This window comes from Podarcis erhardii (assembly GCF_964252035.2).
Source record: "Podarcis erhardii genome assembly, chromosome: 3".
Classification (NCBI taxonomy): Eukaryota; Metazoa; Chordata; class Lepidosauria; order Squamata; family Lacertidae; genus Podarcis; species Podarcis erhardii.
In genome coordinates, this window is record NC_138507.1 from 93277334 (window position 1) to 93294680 (window position 17347).

General features: G+C 45.0%; 1 protein-coding gene across 1 annotated transcript in view; it reads left to right on the forward strand.

Annotated features, from left to right (window-relative positions):
- Nucleotides 1-17347, forward strand: part of NVL (nuclear VCP like) — a 44723-nt gene that overhangs the window by 12795 nt on the left and 14581 nt on the right. Inside the window, exons 7-15 of the mRNA XM_081857789.1 lie at nt 656-767; nt 976-1052; nt 3348-3482; nt 4979-5080; nt 7192-7309; nt 10320-10464; nt 11227-11497; nt 12766-12984; nt 16301-16405. Of these exons, the coding sequence (XP_081713915.1) occupies nt 656-767; nt 976-1052; nt 3348-3482; nt 4979-5080; nt 7192-7309; nt 10320-10464; nt 11227-11497; nt 12766-12984; nt 16301-16405 (1284 nt within the window). The remainder of the gene's footprint in view (nt 1-655; nt 768-975; nt 1053-3347; nt 3483-4978; nt 5081-7191; nt 7310-10319; nt 10465-11226; nt 11498-12765; nt 12985-16300; nt 16406-17347) is intronic.

Sequence of the window (17347 nt, forward strand, 5' to 3'; positions counted from 1 at the left end):
CTTCACCAACTCTACAATAACCTTTTGGAGCCGAGGCAGTCACAGGAACATTATGCTTAAGTAAAAGTATTATCTGCCCTCATCATGCAGTTGTGTAATGTGGTTGTACGTAGGCTATTTGTGTTATGTAGCATGTGCTGAGATGTGTTGTTACCAGCAATCCACAACTCTTCATATTGCACTTCATATTGTGCAGCTATTGGTGCAATCCAAACCGTGTCTTATCGGAAGTAAGTCGTACTGAATTCAATTGGGCTTTCTTCCCAGGGGTTAAGATTGCAGCCCATTAAATGTATCTTGATGGTACTATATTATTAAAAACGGGGGAATTAGTCAGACCCAAACTACTGCTTGTGTCATTTTTTGTCTCTGTCGGGGTAACCCACATGACTTGTGTGCAGCTATATTTTTTGCTAGAAAAGGGAAAGTCTAAATGAATACGTTTTTTAAAGCTTGCAAATGATGTCATACTTAATAACTTCCACTGGGCATTTTATTGGCATTTCCTTCTTGGGGTACATTTGGCTCCAGTACCAGTTCATTTTTCTATTGATTGAGTTTAAAGGCTTTTAAAACAATTTTTACTGCTTTTGGTGTGGCTTACTGGATAAAGAATGTCAGCAGACTAAATAGAAAAATCTTATTTGTACTCTAGGATTCAAAAGACATTTCCTTTCTGGAGAAACCCAAGAGAAAGAGAAGTAAAAGGAGGAACGAATCTCAGGAAGTAGATGAAGAAATAGAATCTGCTTTGAGAAAACAGAAGAGTAAGAGACATTGCACTAAAGAATATTTAAACAAAGAAACAAGAAAGCCACTGCTTATTCCTCGGGCTCTTTTGTAAATGAAATACCTTGTTCTGTCCAATCTTTTTTTTAATTCACCCCCCCCCCAAGTGCTTTCCTTGTAGTTGATAAGAATATCTTGCACATTGTGTTCTTTCTGTCCTAGTAATATCTCCACCTTTCCTTACAGTTAAACAGAAAGCGTTCGAGCTGAGAACTTCTTCTGTGAAGTTTGAGGATATAGGAGGCAATGATGACACTCTGAAGGTTAGAATTAACTAAACTCTCTGGGCAGGATTCAACTAATGAGTGCCATCAGTGGAAGCCCTGCACAAAGACAGTGCTCTCCCTCAACCCTGCACTTCGCGAAAATGGCTTTGAGTGGCTCAGGAGAAACCCACAGGGTAGGAGGAGGGGCTGTTGTGACTGGCAAGTTGAAAAGCTTGCCATAACAAAACAGTCACCTTAGCTCAACATTGAATTCCTCCCTCTGACCAGATAAAAGTTGTCAAGAAAATCACTTATACAGTGAAAGAGATGATCATCTACATCAGTGTTTCCCAACCAGTGTTCCGCGGCACACTAGTGTGCCGCGAGATGTTGCCTGCTGTGCCGCGGGAAAAATTTAAAAATTGAAAGATTTTTTTTTTAAAGTCAAATTTTCGATTGGGGCGCCGTCACTAGATGACCCCTGGGGTTCCCTCCCTCCCTCCCGCTCTGCGCCTCCCTCCTCCTCCTCCTCCTCCTCCTCCTCTGGGGAGGCCCTTCCTGGCTCTCGGCCAAGGCTTGGCGGCTGCCACTCACTCACTCGCTCGCCCACCCGTCCCTCCATCCCTGCACCCGGCCTCTCCTCCTGTCCCCGGCGCGGGGGCTGCCGGGATCCGTAGTCCCCTCGCCCTTGGGCTCCGTGCCCGCGCGGGGTGCGCGAACTACGTTTCCCAGCGTGGCCTGGCGGGCCGGGCGTTTTATTTGAAGCGCTCTTCTCCCAGCCATGGAATGAGCGCAGCGGCGGCAGCCGGGCGGGCAGGGGCTCTTCCACGCAGACCCCGCACAGCCTGCCTGCGCCCTCCGGAGATCGGGCGGCAGGATGGAGCCCGGGGATCCCCGCGGAGGCGGAGCGGCGGAGGCGGAGGCTGCCCCCCAGGTAGGGCTGCGTCGGGGTTTTTTTATTTTTGCAATGCTGCATCCGCGCCGGAGGGGACGCATCGGACCGCGGGGAGACCCCTTGGCGGGCGTGCAAGGCAATGCATGCGTGCAGGCATTGCATGGAGTGCAGTGCAATGCAATGGCAACGCGGCGCCCTGCATGCATGCATGCAACTTTCACCGGCGCTCCGGACTTGGCAGGTGAGGGGGGTGCCCAGTGGGCGGCAGAGAGAGCCGGGAGGGCGAAGGGGAGCCGCGGGGGGAGCACCGGTGCTCCCCGAGCCGAGCCCGGGGGGAAACTTCGGCGTCGTTGCGCCGGGTGTTGGAAGCGGAGGCTGGCGGGGGCCCCTCACCTGCAAAACCTGGTCACCTCTCATATATTTCGTGCATTGCATTCATCGCCCGCTTTCTCCTCCAAGGAGCTCCCGGGGGCGCGCGTGGTTCTCCCCGTGTTATCCTCGCAACAACAGCCCTGCGAGGTGGGTCAGGCGAGTGGCCCAAAGGAGCACCCAGGGATTGTCCTGGCCAGGTGGGGTGATTTGAACCCTGCTCTCTGCCCGGTCTTCGTCCTCATTTAGCCCCCACATGTGCATGACTGTGCATGACTGAGGTTTCCCCCCCTCGTCTTGGCTATGGTGTGAGTCTGTGCTGTTAATTAATGGGGTTCTGCCTTCGGAGAAGATGAGCCAGCCCTCAAGGAGGTGATTATGTAATTTGCTAGCAATTCATGTCCCTCCAGGCGTGACGCTGCGCGCTGACGTCACGGGGCTGTAATGGTGGTGTGCCTCGAGATTTTTTTCATGAAACAAGTGTGCCTTTGCCCAAAAAAGGTTGGGAAACACTGATCTACATAATGCTGAGGGTTGTTTCATGCAGCATTATTTAGGTGCAAGGCTATTTTTAAAAGCTGTAATCCACAAAACCTGAATCAGTGCTTTGCCTCACAGTAAAAGAAATTAAAACTCTATTCTGAGCTAACGCCAGTTTAGCTGTAAAAAACTAAATTATACTTGCTTTATTGCATGATTCTGCTTTTGCTAGCAGTAGGAGGGTAAACTGAAGCACTAGCCTTAGATACCTTAGGAATGCTATGATTGCGCCAGGCATTGTTCACAGACTTTCAAGCATATCTTCAACCTTCAGGGTTCAAAACTTCCGTGTCTTAAAATGAAAGGTGCGCTCTGACCCAAGTGCTATCTCTGTGCTTGTGATAAAGACACATAGTGCTGTTAATAACATTTGCAAAGATGAGATAATGCAGAATTTACTTATTTGCAGCGGTCGGAATCCATTCACTGGTTGGGTGTGATCTCATATGGTGACAGGGCAGGAGAACACAGAATTCTGGGAGGATGTGAAAACTGTTAACTGTTACAAAAAGTAAGATAGGACCATTTTTTCCCCATTTTCACTGTAGGAAGTTTGCAAGATGCTGATACATATCTGTCATCCTGAAGTATACAACTATTTAGGAGCTGTTCCACCACGAGGATTTCTCTTGCATGGACCACCAGGGTGTGGGAAGACGTTATTAGCTCAGGCAATCGCTGGGGTGAGACTATTGGTGTATACTTTTTCTTTCTCTGCCTTCAAACCTCAGGTGTATTTGTATTTTTAATGCAGGCAGAGATGGTTTTAAGCATGTCTAATATGTATGTGACTGCATGCATGTACATCACACCAAACCTGGAAGTGACCCAAAAAATCACAAAAATGTCACAAAAGGGGCTGGGGCGGAATGGGGTGCTTGCAGGTATTTTCAGTGGTGTTTCAAATATGCGTGGTTTCACTTAAAAACATGGTGCTTTGGAACATAAACACATAAATGGGAAGTTGCCTGTACACAAGTACTTCTGCTAGTTCTTGCATTCAAGATCTTACAGAATACCGTATTTTTCGCCCCATAGGGTGCACCAGCCCATAGGGAGCACCTAGGTTTTTTTGGGGGGGGGGATAAAGAAAAAAAATTATTTCCCCCCCAGGCACGGGGCTGGAGTGGGGGAAGCCCGAGCTTCCCCTGACCCCAGCCCCCAGAACAGGCTGCTATCCGCAAGCCTAGGGAGCCCGCGGGAAGTCGCGCCGGTCTCCCCAGGCTTGCGGATATCTGCCCGAAGGCTTCGGGATGCAGGCATCTCTCTTCGGGATGCAGGGAACTCCGCAAACCAGGTCAGGGAACAGTGGGATGGCGGCGCTCTGCCTCCCCGTTGTCCCCCGAGCTTGTGGGGCTGGCCAATATCTGCACGAAGCTCGGGGCGCGCTGCACAGCGCGCCCCGGGCTTCAGGATGCAGGCTGCTATCCGCAAGCCTTGGGAGCCCGACGGGAACTCCCGCGGAGCTCCCAAGGCTTGCGGATGTCTTCCTGAAGCCTGGAGAGCGAGAGGGGTCCGTGCGCACTGACCCCTCTCGCTCTCCAGGCTTCAGCAAAAGCCTGCATTCGCCCCATAGGACGCACACACATTTCCCCTTCATTTTTGGAGGGGGAAAAGTGCATCCTATAGGGCGAAAAATACGGTACATTGCAAAGTAATAGCTGGTGAAGCTCAAAACCTGCATTAAAAAAACAAATCTCCATACAGCATTTCTGTAGCATCTTGAATGACAGTGCTAGTGGAAGCACTGTGAACAACACTGTAAAATGTTGAAGCTGTATGGGCTCTTCCTGCTTTGTATTTCATGGTGCCCAGTACTTTTTTGAATAGAGGGGAAATAATTTTGATACACAAGTTCTCTCTTCTCTTCCTGCAGGCCAGGCCTCCCAGGAGGTCATTGGGCAGCAATCTAGGGTCTCCTAAATGGTTGCCTTTCCTTGTCTTTTAAATGGTACTTTACAAGGGAGTAGTACACCCTGGATAACTGCAAAATCTCATGACACTGTTATCTGTGAAAGTCTTTTTGTGCATTGCCCATTGAATCAAGGTGTGATATTACTCTCCCTTCCACCGTTCAGCCCTCCACGGTAGAGGCCTCTGTAAAATGCCTGAGCCTTGGCAAGTGTCTTTTCTACAATAATCTTGTTTTGTGTTCATTTGTGTTTGTTTGTTTTTCTAGGAGCTTGAACTGCCAATACTCAAAGTAGCTGCTACTGAGATTGTGTCGGGAGTGTCTGGTGAATCGGAACAGAAGCTAAGGGAACTGTTTGAGCAAGCTGTGGTAAGACCAGCAGAAAAGAGTCTTAAAGCCTTTTATTAATTCACTTGACTCTGAATCATTTCTACACACAAATTTAAAAGTGGAGAAAGGTGCATCCTCATCTAACATCCTGACAGGAAGGCAAATTTCCATGTATCAGAATACTAACTGTGGGTTGGCTGTAAAATTGTCCCACTTATTTTTGTAAAAAATAATATATAGCTGAAATGCAACCTCTTTATGTTGTTGTTTAGTCATTTAGTCGTGTCCGATTCTTTGTGACCCCATTGACCAGAGCACACCAGGTACTCCTGTCTTCCACTGCCTCCCGCAGTTTGGTCAAACTCATGCTGGTAGCTTCGGGAACACTGTCCAACCATCTCGTCCTCTGTCGTCCCCTTCTCCGTGTGCCCTCAGTCTTTCCCAACATCAGGGTCTTTTCCAGGCAGTCTTCTCTTCTCATGAGGTGGCCTCATGCTGGTGCCTCAGCTTCAGGATCTGTCCTTCCAGTGAGCACTCAGGGCTGATTTCCTTCAGAATGGATAGGTTTGATCTTCTTGCAGTCCATGGGACTCTCAAGAGTCTCCTCCAGCACCATAATTCAAAAGCATAAATTCTTTGGCGATCAGCCTTCTTTATGGTCCAGCTCTCACTTCCATACATCACTACTGGGAAAACCATAGCTTTAAGTGTACAGATCACTGCCTTGGATCACTGCCTTGCCGTGGTGAAGGGGCTTGAATAACTCAGAGAAGCTATGAGCTATGCCGTGCAGGGCCACCCAAGATGGACAGGTCATAGTGGAGAGTTTTGACCAAACGTGATCCACCTGGAGGAAGAACCGACAAGCCACTCCAGTATCCTTGCCAAGAAAACTCTATGGACAAAGACAACAGGCATATAAAAAACCTCTTTATAGCTTCTATTAAAAATCTCCACTCAATAGAATCAAAACCTTTTTCTGCATTAGAATTAAAACCCAAATACTGCCTTTGCTGCCAAGTGTAGTTTTTCTAACATTTCATGATGGTTGTCTTCCAGCTATAAATTTTGTTCAGTATGGTCTCTAAGAAACTTATTTGCTAAATAATATTGCTGCCAAAATCAAATGATCTGCATTCAGCAGGCATGTAGATCTTTATGATTCTAGTTTCTCCAGGTTCTTTTCTACTTTGAATTAGGATGTGTCTGTTTCTTTATATAGTCTGTTATGCAAAAGGTTTTAGAGGAAGTTGTTTTAATGTGTGTCATATTCTAGCTCTGACAGTACAATAACTTCTTTTGAAACTATTCAGACAATACACAGTGCTTATGAGTTTGAAGGTCACTTTCTCTTTAGTTTAATGCTGGACATTTTGTATTGTCCAAACATAGTGGTGTGTTTTGGTAATTGGAATCAACTTCCTTTTATTGACTCGACCCACAGTCAAGCAGCTCTAAAAGTGGTGCATATGGCAGTTTAGCATTGCACTGCCATGTTCCTTATTAAAACCTGTATTTTCCTGCAAAGGAGAAAAGCTATTTTGGTTTTGAATAGTAGTTTTTTCTCCATATAGTAGTAGTAGAAATAAAATGATGGCTTATGAATAGACACAGAAAAGGGTGCAGTCCAAATCCATTAACGCAGTGGGGGGGGGTTGGGGGGGGATATTGGATTTGACCAATACTGCATCTTTCATTTTTGTATTAGTGCTGCTGTTAGTCCATGCAAAAGGGGGGAAACTGTTTATTGAATGGATTTGGTAAAAATTAAAATAAGGAAGCACCTGCAATTATTAATTGTGGCTCAATGTGTTGGGGAAGCAGAAGGTGCAAGGGGACATTATTTTGATAACTCTCATTCATTCTGTCACACCCCGACTCTCTTTTCATGTGTGTATGTCCCGTTCAATTTTATTACGCTTATACCTTTGGTAGATACCCTATGCAGACCTCTTTCCAGCACAGAGCACTTGCTAATATATATCCGATTGGGTGAAAAGTTTTGTTTTAACTTTTAACAGTTGGTACCTTGCTGTTCTTTCAACAAGTATTTATTTGAAATTATAAAACAAAAAAATCATAATATGCTGAGCTACTTAATCATTTTCTGTGTTTGTGCTGATTTCTTTTTTTATCATTATTATTTCTAGGCCAATGCTCCATGCATCCTCTTCATAGATGAAATTGATGCTATCACACCCAAGAGAGAAGTTGCCTCAAAGGACATGGAGCGGAGAATTGTAGCGCAGCTTCTGACTTGCATGGATGGTCAGGGCTTTTTTATTCTAGTAAAAGTGCTCTATCAAACCTGCTTTTTAAATTGGATCTTGCTCTTTAGGTGAAATTTCAGCTGAATATCATGTCAGCTGCAGATTTCCAAGTACCAAATCAGCAAATTACAGAGGGGTAATTTGTGATAATCTTTACCGAAAGCACAAAAAAGTGGGGTGTGTATCTTGTGGCACCTTAAAGACTAATTGATCTGACGTGGCAGGAGCTTTCAAGGGCCGGAACTCACTTTGCCAGATGCATTAGATACTTTCAGATGACAACCATGTTTATACATGCTGATGGGTCCAGTGTTGAACCTCTAACCTTCCACATGTTGAAGGACTCTAAATTCAATGAGCCACAACCAGCATGATAAGACATGCTGGGAGCAACATCTGTATACCTGGTATAGATAAAAAAATGTTCCAGAAGACCACAATGTCAAGCAATGCAAAAGGCAAGAGTTGGGTGTGTCACGGTATTATGCAGAGAGCACAGATGAGTACAGAATCCAATGAACTGAATGCACAAGGTCTAGTCAGCCTGGTAATGACTTTCAAAAGAGCAACTCAGTAGGAGGTGTTACAACCAATCAGCATTTCTGAGTAAATTAACACTATCGTTGCTATTCTGAAGGGTCATTTAGCATACACAAAAACTGGTTAAATTTGTCACAAAACTCCCTCCTTTATATTCTTCTCCCGCTCCAATTGTAACTGTGTGTCCTCTTGACAAGTGAGACCGCAAAAATGTATGCAGTAATAAAATTTGTTAATCTCTAAACTGTTGCGGGTGGCGCTGTGGGTTAAACCACAGAGCCTAGGACTTGCCGATCAGAAGGTCGGCTGTTCGAATCCCTGTGACGGGGTGAGCTCCCGTTGCTCGGTCCCTGCTCCTGCCAACCTAGCAGTTCCAAAGCATGTCAAAGTGCAAGTAGATAAATAGGTACCACTCCAGTGGGAAGGTAAATGGCATTTCTGTGCACAGCTCTGATTCTCCAGAAGCGGCTTAGACATGCTGGCCACATGACCCAGAAGCTCCCTCGGCCAATAAAGCGAGATGAGCGCCACAACCCCAGAGTCGGTCACAACTGGACCTAATGGTCAGGGGTCCCTTTACCTTTACATTTAAGCTGTTGCAAGACCCTTTCTGATAAGTAGGTGTTGTAACATCAATAGTGCAGAGACAATTGCTCCACCCATGTACTACATCAAGGTACAGAAGGCAAATTAAAACACACCACAACATGGACAGATACTATTCCTGTCAACTTGGATGTGTGACTAGCAGGTCAGCCCTTGTTAAGCTTGGTTGGGCCTTGAACTTGCCACACCAAGACACTTGAGAAAAGGGAGATGGGACCCACCCCACCCCACCCCTTTACCTCTGTTGTAAATCCAGCCCAATGCCTTCAGTACCTGTCCAAACGGTTGTGATGAATTATAGAAAGCTATAACAACCCAACAAATGCTGTTGCCTCTCATCCAAGTACTAACCAGGCCTGACCCTGCTCAGCTTCCGAGATCAGACGAGATCGGGCATGTTCAGGGTAGTATGGCCGTAGACTTAGTATGGCCGTAGACTGGGAAATGATATATAATGAGTTGAAAAAGGTATTTAAGTATACCTTCACTAAGAAACCAGAGGACTTCCTCCTGGGTATTGTCGGCCAGAAGGTGTTAAAGAAGGACCGAACATTTTTTATGTATGCAATAACGGCAGCAAGGATACTCATCGCCAAGAACTGGAAAACTCAAGATCTACCCACACTGGAAGAGTGGCAGATGCAGCTGATAGACAATATGCAACTGGCCGAGATGACTGGCAGAATCCGAGACCTGGGAGAAGAAAGGATTGAAGAAGATTGGAAGAAATTTAAGACTTATTTACAAAAATATTGTAATTTGGTTGAATGTTAAGAAGGATGCTTGATCATAAATAACTGGCCACCACTAAATTAGACTGGAATTTGATGATAAGTCAGATTAAGGAAAACATAAACCTTTTGGAGAATTGTTAGATTATATTTAAATGATTGGATATAAGATTGCAAACAAGTTGATAATTTGCTTGAAAAACTTTCCAACGATGTAAGTGGGAGCAGAAGACGTGAGGAAGTCCAAAGAAGTTATGAAATTATGTTACGATATAACCAATGTTGTTTATTATCTGTGCATTTCTTTTATAAAAAAAACCTTAATAAATATTTATATATATATAAAAAAAACAAATGCTGTTGCTACGGGAAGGGCAAAAGGCCTACTTCTTAAAGGCAACTGGGAGAGCATAAAATTCCTTCCCAGCCTTGGCAAGTGACGTTTGTCCATAGCAAGATCATGAGCAAAACTGCAACATGACAACTGGTAGAAGGCGAGTCGGTGTAAGTGCTAGTGGGACCCTAAATTTATAGCTTGGGCAGGGGACAGAAGGAAGTGGTTCTCACGCCACCTTGCATTGAGGCCCTGTTCCCCAGAAGCTGACTGGTGTAGCCAGGAAGCAGGATTGAATTCTCTGTGCATCTGTTGATTGGCAGGGAGTTCATTCCTGATCAGAAAGGGTTTTGCACTGAAATCCCGGCTAAAGGTCTCGCAGCCCCATTTCATTTTAATGGAAACTGATTTCTGCTCCTGGAGCAAGGTGAGCAAGCTTGGATCTCTTGCCCATCACCTGCTTTTGGGAGATGCATGCCTTACTGCCCGCCAGGTGCTTCAAAGTCCCGGTGTTTGGACTTTTAAATGCCAATCCTGATGGAGATCTAGCATGCTGAGTTTCCTTACTGTTTTATGTGTTCTTCTCTCCTAGCTCAGTATTATCACTGCCAAAGAGCTATAGCAGACATGCTGCGCAGTCCCAGCATTCCCTGTAGCATCATCGCTCGTAAAAGTTGGTGGTACACACCCGAGTTGTGTACTGAGGGTATATAGCACAAATAATGCTTTCCTAACAGCAAAGCGTACTTTCCTTTGCCAGTTCCCTGTGAGTTTACTGTTTTTCCTTCATCTTTCAGACTTGAATAATCTGGCTACTGCTGCTCAGGTCCTAGTAATTGGGGCAACCAACAGACCAGACTCACTGGACCCAGCTCTGCGACGTGCAGGAAGATTTGATCGAGAGATTTGTTTGGGGATTCCGGGTGAAGCAGCCAGAGAGAAGTGTGTGAGCTTTGCTTTTAAAGTTGTTGTTTTTTTAAAAAATGTTCAGTTTATGGCTTGCTAGCTCTTGAATCCAAAAGTTTCTCTTAAACTTTTAACTAAAAAAAAGCAAATATAGCTGCTGCTTCTGTTGTAGTACAGGAAAAAGTCTGTGTCAGATTTTTCCCTGTAGCATAGACGTCCCAATTCAGACATTTGGCCAATAAAGCAATAATACGGAAAGAGTAGCATGGCTTGTTTAGGATTTTTTGAGGAGTCGATGCCTTCATGCTATGTTTTCTCATAGATTTATTTATTTTCTATTCAGATGCTTTGGTTTTGGTTCACCTATTACAGGAGTGAGCAGATTAAGGGCTTGTGGGATCTACTTCGCTTTTTACTAGGACCTCGAGACTCACCCTGGCGCAAAAGAGAATAGAATTAAAGAACTCTGAGCCCAGGAAACTTGCTTTGAGTAACAGACTAAAAATCTATTCAGCAATCTAATTTGGGACACTGGAGCGGGAGGGAGAACATTAATTTTGTTACTGGTATTGTTTAAAGTTTAAGCAATGAAAAAATGGATCATTCCTGTGGATCTTCTGCAAATCATGCAGAAATCCACCAAAGTTTAATAAATTATAAATATCTCTGCCCCTTCCATAAGCTCTGGGACAAATAATTCAGTAACTTATGATTTTCTTTCTTTCTTTCTTTCTTTCTTTCTTTCTTTCTTTCTTTCGTAAACTGTAGTAACTTCTTCCTTTTTCTTCCCTTTGCCAGAATTCTGAAGACATTGTGTCGAAAACTTAGATTGCAGGAATCTTTTGACTTTGGTCATTTGGCTCATTTGACCCCAGGCTACGTCGGTGCTGATCTCATGGCACTGTGCCGTGAAGCCGCAATGTGCACTGTGAATAGAGTTCTCATTAAGCTGGAGATGGAGCAGCACAAAGTCCTGAGAAGTAACGAAAGGTCATCTGGACAAGACATGGAAAAGGATACTGAAGAGCTTGTAAGACAGGTTACCAAAGAGCCAGATCTTCCCACTATGGTATGTATTTTCTTTGTATCCTTCCCCTGTATCCTACTATAACTCTTCCTTAACTTTTAATATTTCCCACTTGGTATATGCATTAGTATTTCCTTCATTGGGGCAAACTTTGCTAAAGCCTGACAATGGTCTATTAGGAGATGCATGTGGTCCTCCATATGTTGCTGAACTACAATTCCCATCAGCCCTAGCCAGCATGGCCAAAGGTTAAGGTTGCTAGGAGTTGTAGTCCAACAATGTTTGGTGGGCCAAAGGTTTCACAGCCCTGAACTATAAACTCACAAAGTAGCAAGCAAACTTTTGAGTTCTCCAGAACTCATTTTTGGACTGGATATTCAGTAAAATGATGAGGGAAAACCAGATATACTTCCCTGAGTTCGTTGGAACAAGCGTGGGATTAAAATGTAGTAATTATAATAGTTTAAAAAAAACTCCTTTCACCCTCTCCTTGTAGTGTACAATTTTCAGAGCTGGTGGGATCAGTTGATGATAAATAAACTTTTATTTACTTATTTACTTCTTTTATTTACTTATTTAGGAAGAATTTATGAACCACTTGATTCTTAAAAAAACCTAAGCAGTAATAGTAATCAATAATATAAAAATAAAATTATGTACATTTATTTTTAGAAGAATAAAGATGTGTTAAATTGAAGGGCAAGAATTAATAAATGGCAAAACCTAAAAGTACAAAGAGCAGTGCAAATATGTTCAATTAAAGAGATTTTTTTCCTTTTTTAGAAAAGAGCCTTAGCTTCTAAGGGTCATGCATAAGCAAAAAAACAAAAACAGAACCATAAACCTTTATTGCACTAGCCAAAGGCCATGGCATCTTCCAAACAAGGGGAAGAAAACACCAGTAGCTACGCATGCAGTAAAACCATGATCAAATCCACCAGAATTCCTTATTACGCAGAATAAAAAGTAATTCTCAAAGAAATGTGCAGATTAGAGCTTGGAGTCTCCTTCATAAGCCAATAAGACATGAATCTCTGGCATTCTCTTGGAATACATAAACACATTAATGGAATGCAAGACAGTGAAGTGCCTACTAAAGTTAATTAGTGCTTCTCTTGAACTCAATTGTTCCTGCAATATTTCACTACAAAAGGATGCTGTTAAGTGACAGTAGTCTTTGGCCAGTTTCAAGTATGTTGTAATCAAACTCCTGCCTTCATTGTTATTTATCCATGCATGATTAAACTTTAGGGGATTCTCCCTCTAACCTGTTCTTGTATTTCCTGCTACTCCTGATCTTTCTTCTCTAGGATGAATTGCAGAGGCTACTCCAGTTGCTAAAGGAACCAGACCCCCTTAGGGAAGATCAGCTGCAAAAGCTATGCATTGAGTTGAATGATTTCATTGTTGCGCTCTCTTCAGTGCAACCCTCTGCCAAGAGAGAAGGCTTTGTTACAGTCCCCGATGTGACGTGGGCGGATGTGGGCGCCCTGGAGGATATTCGGGAGGAGCTCACCATGGCAATACTGGTAGGGGCTGGACGCTGCTACAGAGTCCTGTTGATGCACACGAGGCTGAAATAGCTTCTGGAGGTTAAGCTGTGCCATTCTGCCAGGGCATTTTTGTGGGTTTTTTGCTTGAAAGAATATGCGAGGAAATGAGATGCATTCTTGGCCTATCGAGTTTGCAGGAAGCAAGAAATGGTGTAGTGGTTTCACTTGGAAATGGAGGCTTATTGACTAAAGTGCGACATTATAATTAGTCGGCAGCTTCCTTTTCCAGACAAGTCAGAATGTAGTTTGAGGAAACAGTAAGAGGAAGCAGTACATAGAAAGGAGACATTGCAGTTCCAAGTAATTCTTTCTGTCGGACTCCAGCACCAATGAGTTTTGGCCAGGCCTAGCTAATGGTCCGAGAGATAGGAGGCATAGTCCTGCAGCAGTTGGAGGGCCACAGGTTCCCCCAGCACTTGTCTCTAGTATAGTCCTCTTGGGGACTGAACTGTTTCTTTTTTAAAAGGAGAAACAAGTGCTATAAAGAGTAACTGCAGTGTGCAGACAGCTGTTACCAGAGATTTGGATGGAGGGAAATACAGACACACCCTGAGTTGGTGATGCATAAAAACAAACAAGTCCTTTTTTAATTTAAGCTTGAGACGTGTAGGTGTAACACTGGCTCCCTATATCCCATGGTTTACAAATTGGGCGCCAGGCTCGGGAATAATAATAATAATAATAATAACAACAACAACTCAATATTTATACCCCACCATCTGGCTGGGTTTCCCCAGCCACTCTGGGCGGCTTCCAACAAAACACTAAAATACAATACCCTATTAAACATTAAAAGCTTCCCTAAACAGGGCTGCCTTCAGATGTCTTCTAAAAGTTTGGTAGTTATTTTTCTCTTTGACATCTGGTGGGAGGGCGTTCCACAGGGCGGGTGCCACTACCGAGAAGGCCCTCTGCCTGGTTCCCTGTAACTTGGCTTCTTGCAGTGAGGGAACCGCCAGAAGGCCCTCGGTGCTGGACCTCAGTGTCCGGGCCGAACGATGCAGGTGGAGACGCTCCTTCAGGTATACTGGACCGAAGCCGTTTAGGGCTTTAAAGGTCAGCACCAACACTTTGAATTGTGCTCAGAAACGTACTGGGAGCCAGTGTAGGTCTCGGCAGCCACTCCCAGTCATCAGTCTAGCTGCTGCATTCTGGATTAGTTGTCGTTTCCGGGTCACCTTCAATTGTAGCCCCACATAGAGCGCATTGCAGTAGAGCAAGTGAGAGATAACTAGAGCATGCACCACTCTGGCGAGACAGTCTGTGGGCAGGTAGGGTCTCAGCCTGCGTACCAGATGGAGCTGATAAACAGCTGCCCTGGACACAGAATTTACCTGCACCTCCATGGACAGATGTGAGTCCAGAATGACTCCCAGGCTGTGCACCTGGTCCTTCAGGGGCACAGTTACCTCATTCAGGACCAGGGAGTGCCATGTTGCCCCACACCAGAGAACCAGCAGCTGCTGGGAGCTTGCTTCTCTTCCTAATAAAAATCCCAGCAAAACTGACAGCTTAATTTTCTTCTTTTGGAATAGCCTGTTTGCTGTGGTTTTTATAAGACCTTCCGTATCCCCACTCAGGCTTCCTATCTATCTGAGTGTTTGTGTCTTGTGTTGTGCTTCTGTCAACTATTGGTATAGGCTGCCCTGCCTTAGAGAGGGCCTTTTGAGAGCTATACATATTATGTAAGTTTTGAAACCCCTTTCATATTGAGTGGCCGCCTCCAAAGGCTACAGTCGAGTTGGGAAGCAGGACCATTCCAGAAAGTTCTATTTGGCTCTTCCTCTCTCTCGACTGTTTTTATCCCAGCTGATCATTTTTATAAGGACTGCTATTAAATTAGTGTCAGAGTATATATTTTTTCTGCAGATTTTAAGCCTGTGGATAGGGACTGTCTTATGAATGCCACCCTGGAAGCATTTGTCAGCTAAATAGCTGGGTATAGAAGTTTTTAAAAAGCGGACAAAAAGGCCTAGACAGGGCTGGAGCAGAGTCTACTTCACCCAAGTTGCCTCAGCACTTGCTGCCACCTCCCCTTGTCCTTGACATGTTGTATGCTGAAGATAGACCTCTTTGAGACCCAAGAGAATTTTTTTTAACACCCACCCTCTTGTGACTGTATTTCTTTAAAACTGCCTTTAATGTCGTCTTTTAAATTGTTACCTACCCTGGGACCTTATGGCAAAGGGATGTTGAGTATGATGGTGCTACTACTATTATTACTAATAATTGAGCTGATTAATTCCACCCACGCCTTGGCCATCTTTGCAAGCATTCTTTATTGATAATGTCAGAGCCAGACGCCTCTCCCCTACCCCCAGCCATGTAAATGAGGATACCAGAGTTTACGCTGTTGTTTGGGTTGAGCGCAAGGAGTCAGCAACAGAACCCGGGCTTCCTTGCTGCTCGGCATTCCACCATGCCATCTCTGGAGCAGCCGCATGTTTGTGGCCTGGTAGTTGGCTGCTTGTATGTGCAGGAGTAGTTATGCATGCTGTGTTGACTTACGCTGGTTTGATGGTGCTGGGACCCAGCAGCAAAAGTGGGGGAGGTTGACTTTTCCAAGACTTCCTTCCAAGCAATATTCCTTTCCTTTGAAGACACAGCACGATCATTTGCAGGCCTTGGTGGATACTGCTTCTTATCAGTTGTCACTATGCTTGAGAAGACAGCAAGTGCTGTGAACACAAGTTATCTTTAAGCTCTTTTGGACAACTTTAGCAGGTTGTTTCTTTTTTCATGTAGGGCAGGAGTGGAGAATCTTTTTGGCCCAGCAGGCCAGATCTTTCTCTCCCACACCCATGGGCAAGCTTTGACAGCTGGGCAGAACCATCTACCTGCCAATCATCTAAGGTCATAATGTGGGGGGAAATAGTGACCAAGCAGGATAGAACCCCTGGACAATCAGCTAATGAGCTGCGGGGGGATCGAGTCAATCATACTTTCTGCCATATTGAACCTGCCCATCAGCTGACATCACCTGCCCATTGCGGTGATATCACCTTATTGTCAGGTGGGCGTGGCTTCAGAAAATCGGAACTCTGGTGGACCAGGATTGGTCCGAGGTTCCCCAGCCCTGATGTCCTGTTGAGACTTTTCAGAATCTTTCATCTGTACCAAAGGTGTGTCTCCCTCGGGAGGTTGTGGAGGGTTTTAAGCAGAGGGTTTTAAGCAGAGGTTGGATGGCCGTCTGTCATGGTTGCTTCAGCTGAGATTCCTGCATTGCAGGGGGTTGGACTAGATGACCCTTGCGGTCCCTTCCATTTTCACCTACCAACAACTCTTGTTACAGGCACCCGTGCGGAATCCTGAGCAATTCAGAGCCCTTGGCCTCTCGGCTCCAGCTGGTGTGCTGCTTGCTGGCCCTCCTGGTTGCGGCAAAACGCTACTTGCTAAGGTAACGTTGATATCATCATAGTAACAGCTTGTACTAAGGGATATGGAATCACATTAAATGGGTGTCTCACATCTGGAGCTCCACTGTGTGTCTTGCGTCCGAACCAGCTTGGGCCTTTTGAGTATGCTTTGGACTTGTGGGTCTCTCCTGAAGATCATTTTGCACTTGTTTCTGTGCTGCAGGTGTAAAGCAACCAGGCATTGCTACGAAGTAGTTGTGTGAAGTACTCCTACAAGATGCACTGGTGGCCCCTAATTTATGTGACTTGGAAAGGGTATTGCCAGGCTTCAGGGACTTGGCGTCCTCCTACCCTTTGGCAGTAGATAAGCAGAACAAAGCGAGAGGAGTGTCTTACCAGTTAGACATTTTAATGTTCATAGCGAGAGAACAAAGAATCCATCTCTAGGAATGAAGGTGTTCACCCAATTAAGGATCCCACCCACTTCCCCCCTTGTCACTTCTGTGTCTTGCAACCTGATCTTGCAGCCACTGTGCTTTCTGTGCTGCCGCCTTATCTGCTCTCCTTGATCTTGGACTGAGCAGATGGATGCTTTCCAGCAAAAGGGAGTCTGTTAACTCTCTCTCTCCCAGTTCTTCTCCTAGCTGTTCACCACCCAGTTCTTCCCAACTTCGGTCTTCTGAACTATGTCCCTCTGCAAGCCACTATTCCAAATCTATACTGTCCTCCTCCTGGGAAGATTCAGGATCCTGAGCAGGGGGAGGCTCCCTCCATTCCTCCTTAGTTCAGCCCTCCTCAGCACAATCCCTGACATGTATTGAGTAAATTCATGGAGGATAGGGGTCTCAGAGGATATTGGTCCTGATGGTTAGAAGGGAAACCCCCATTCTTCCCATTTCCTCTAGATGTTTTGGACTGCAGCATAGCCAAGTAGCCAGGGATGGCACTTGGTTGTATCAGGTCTCACCATTTTTAACCAGCTC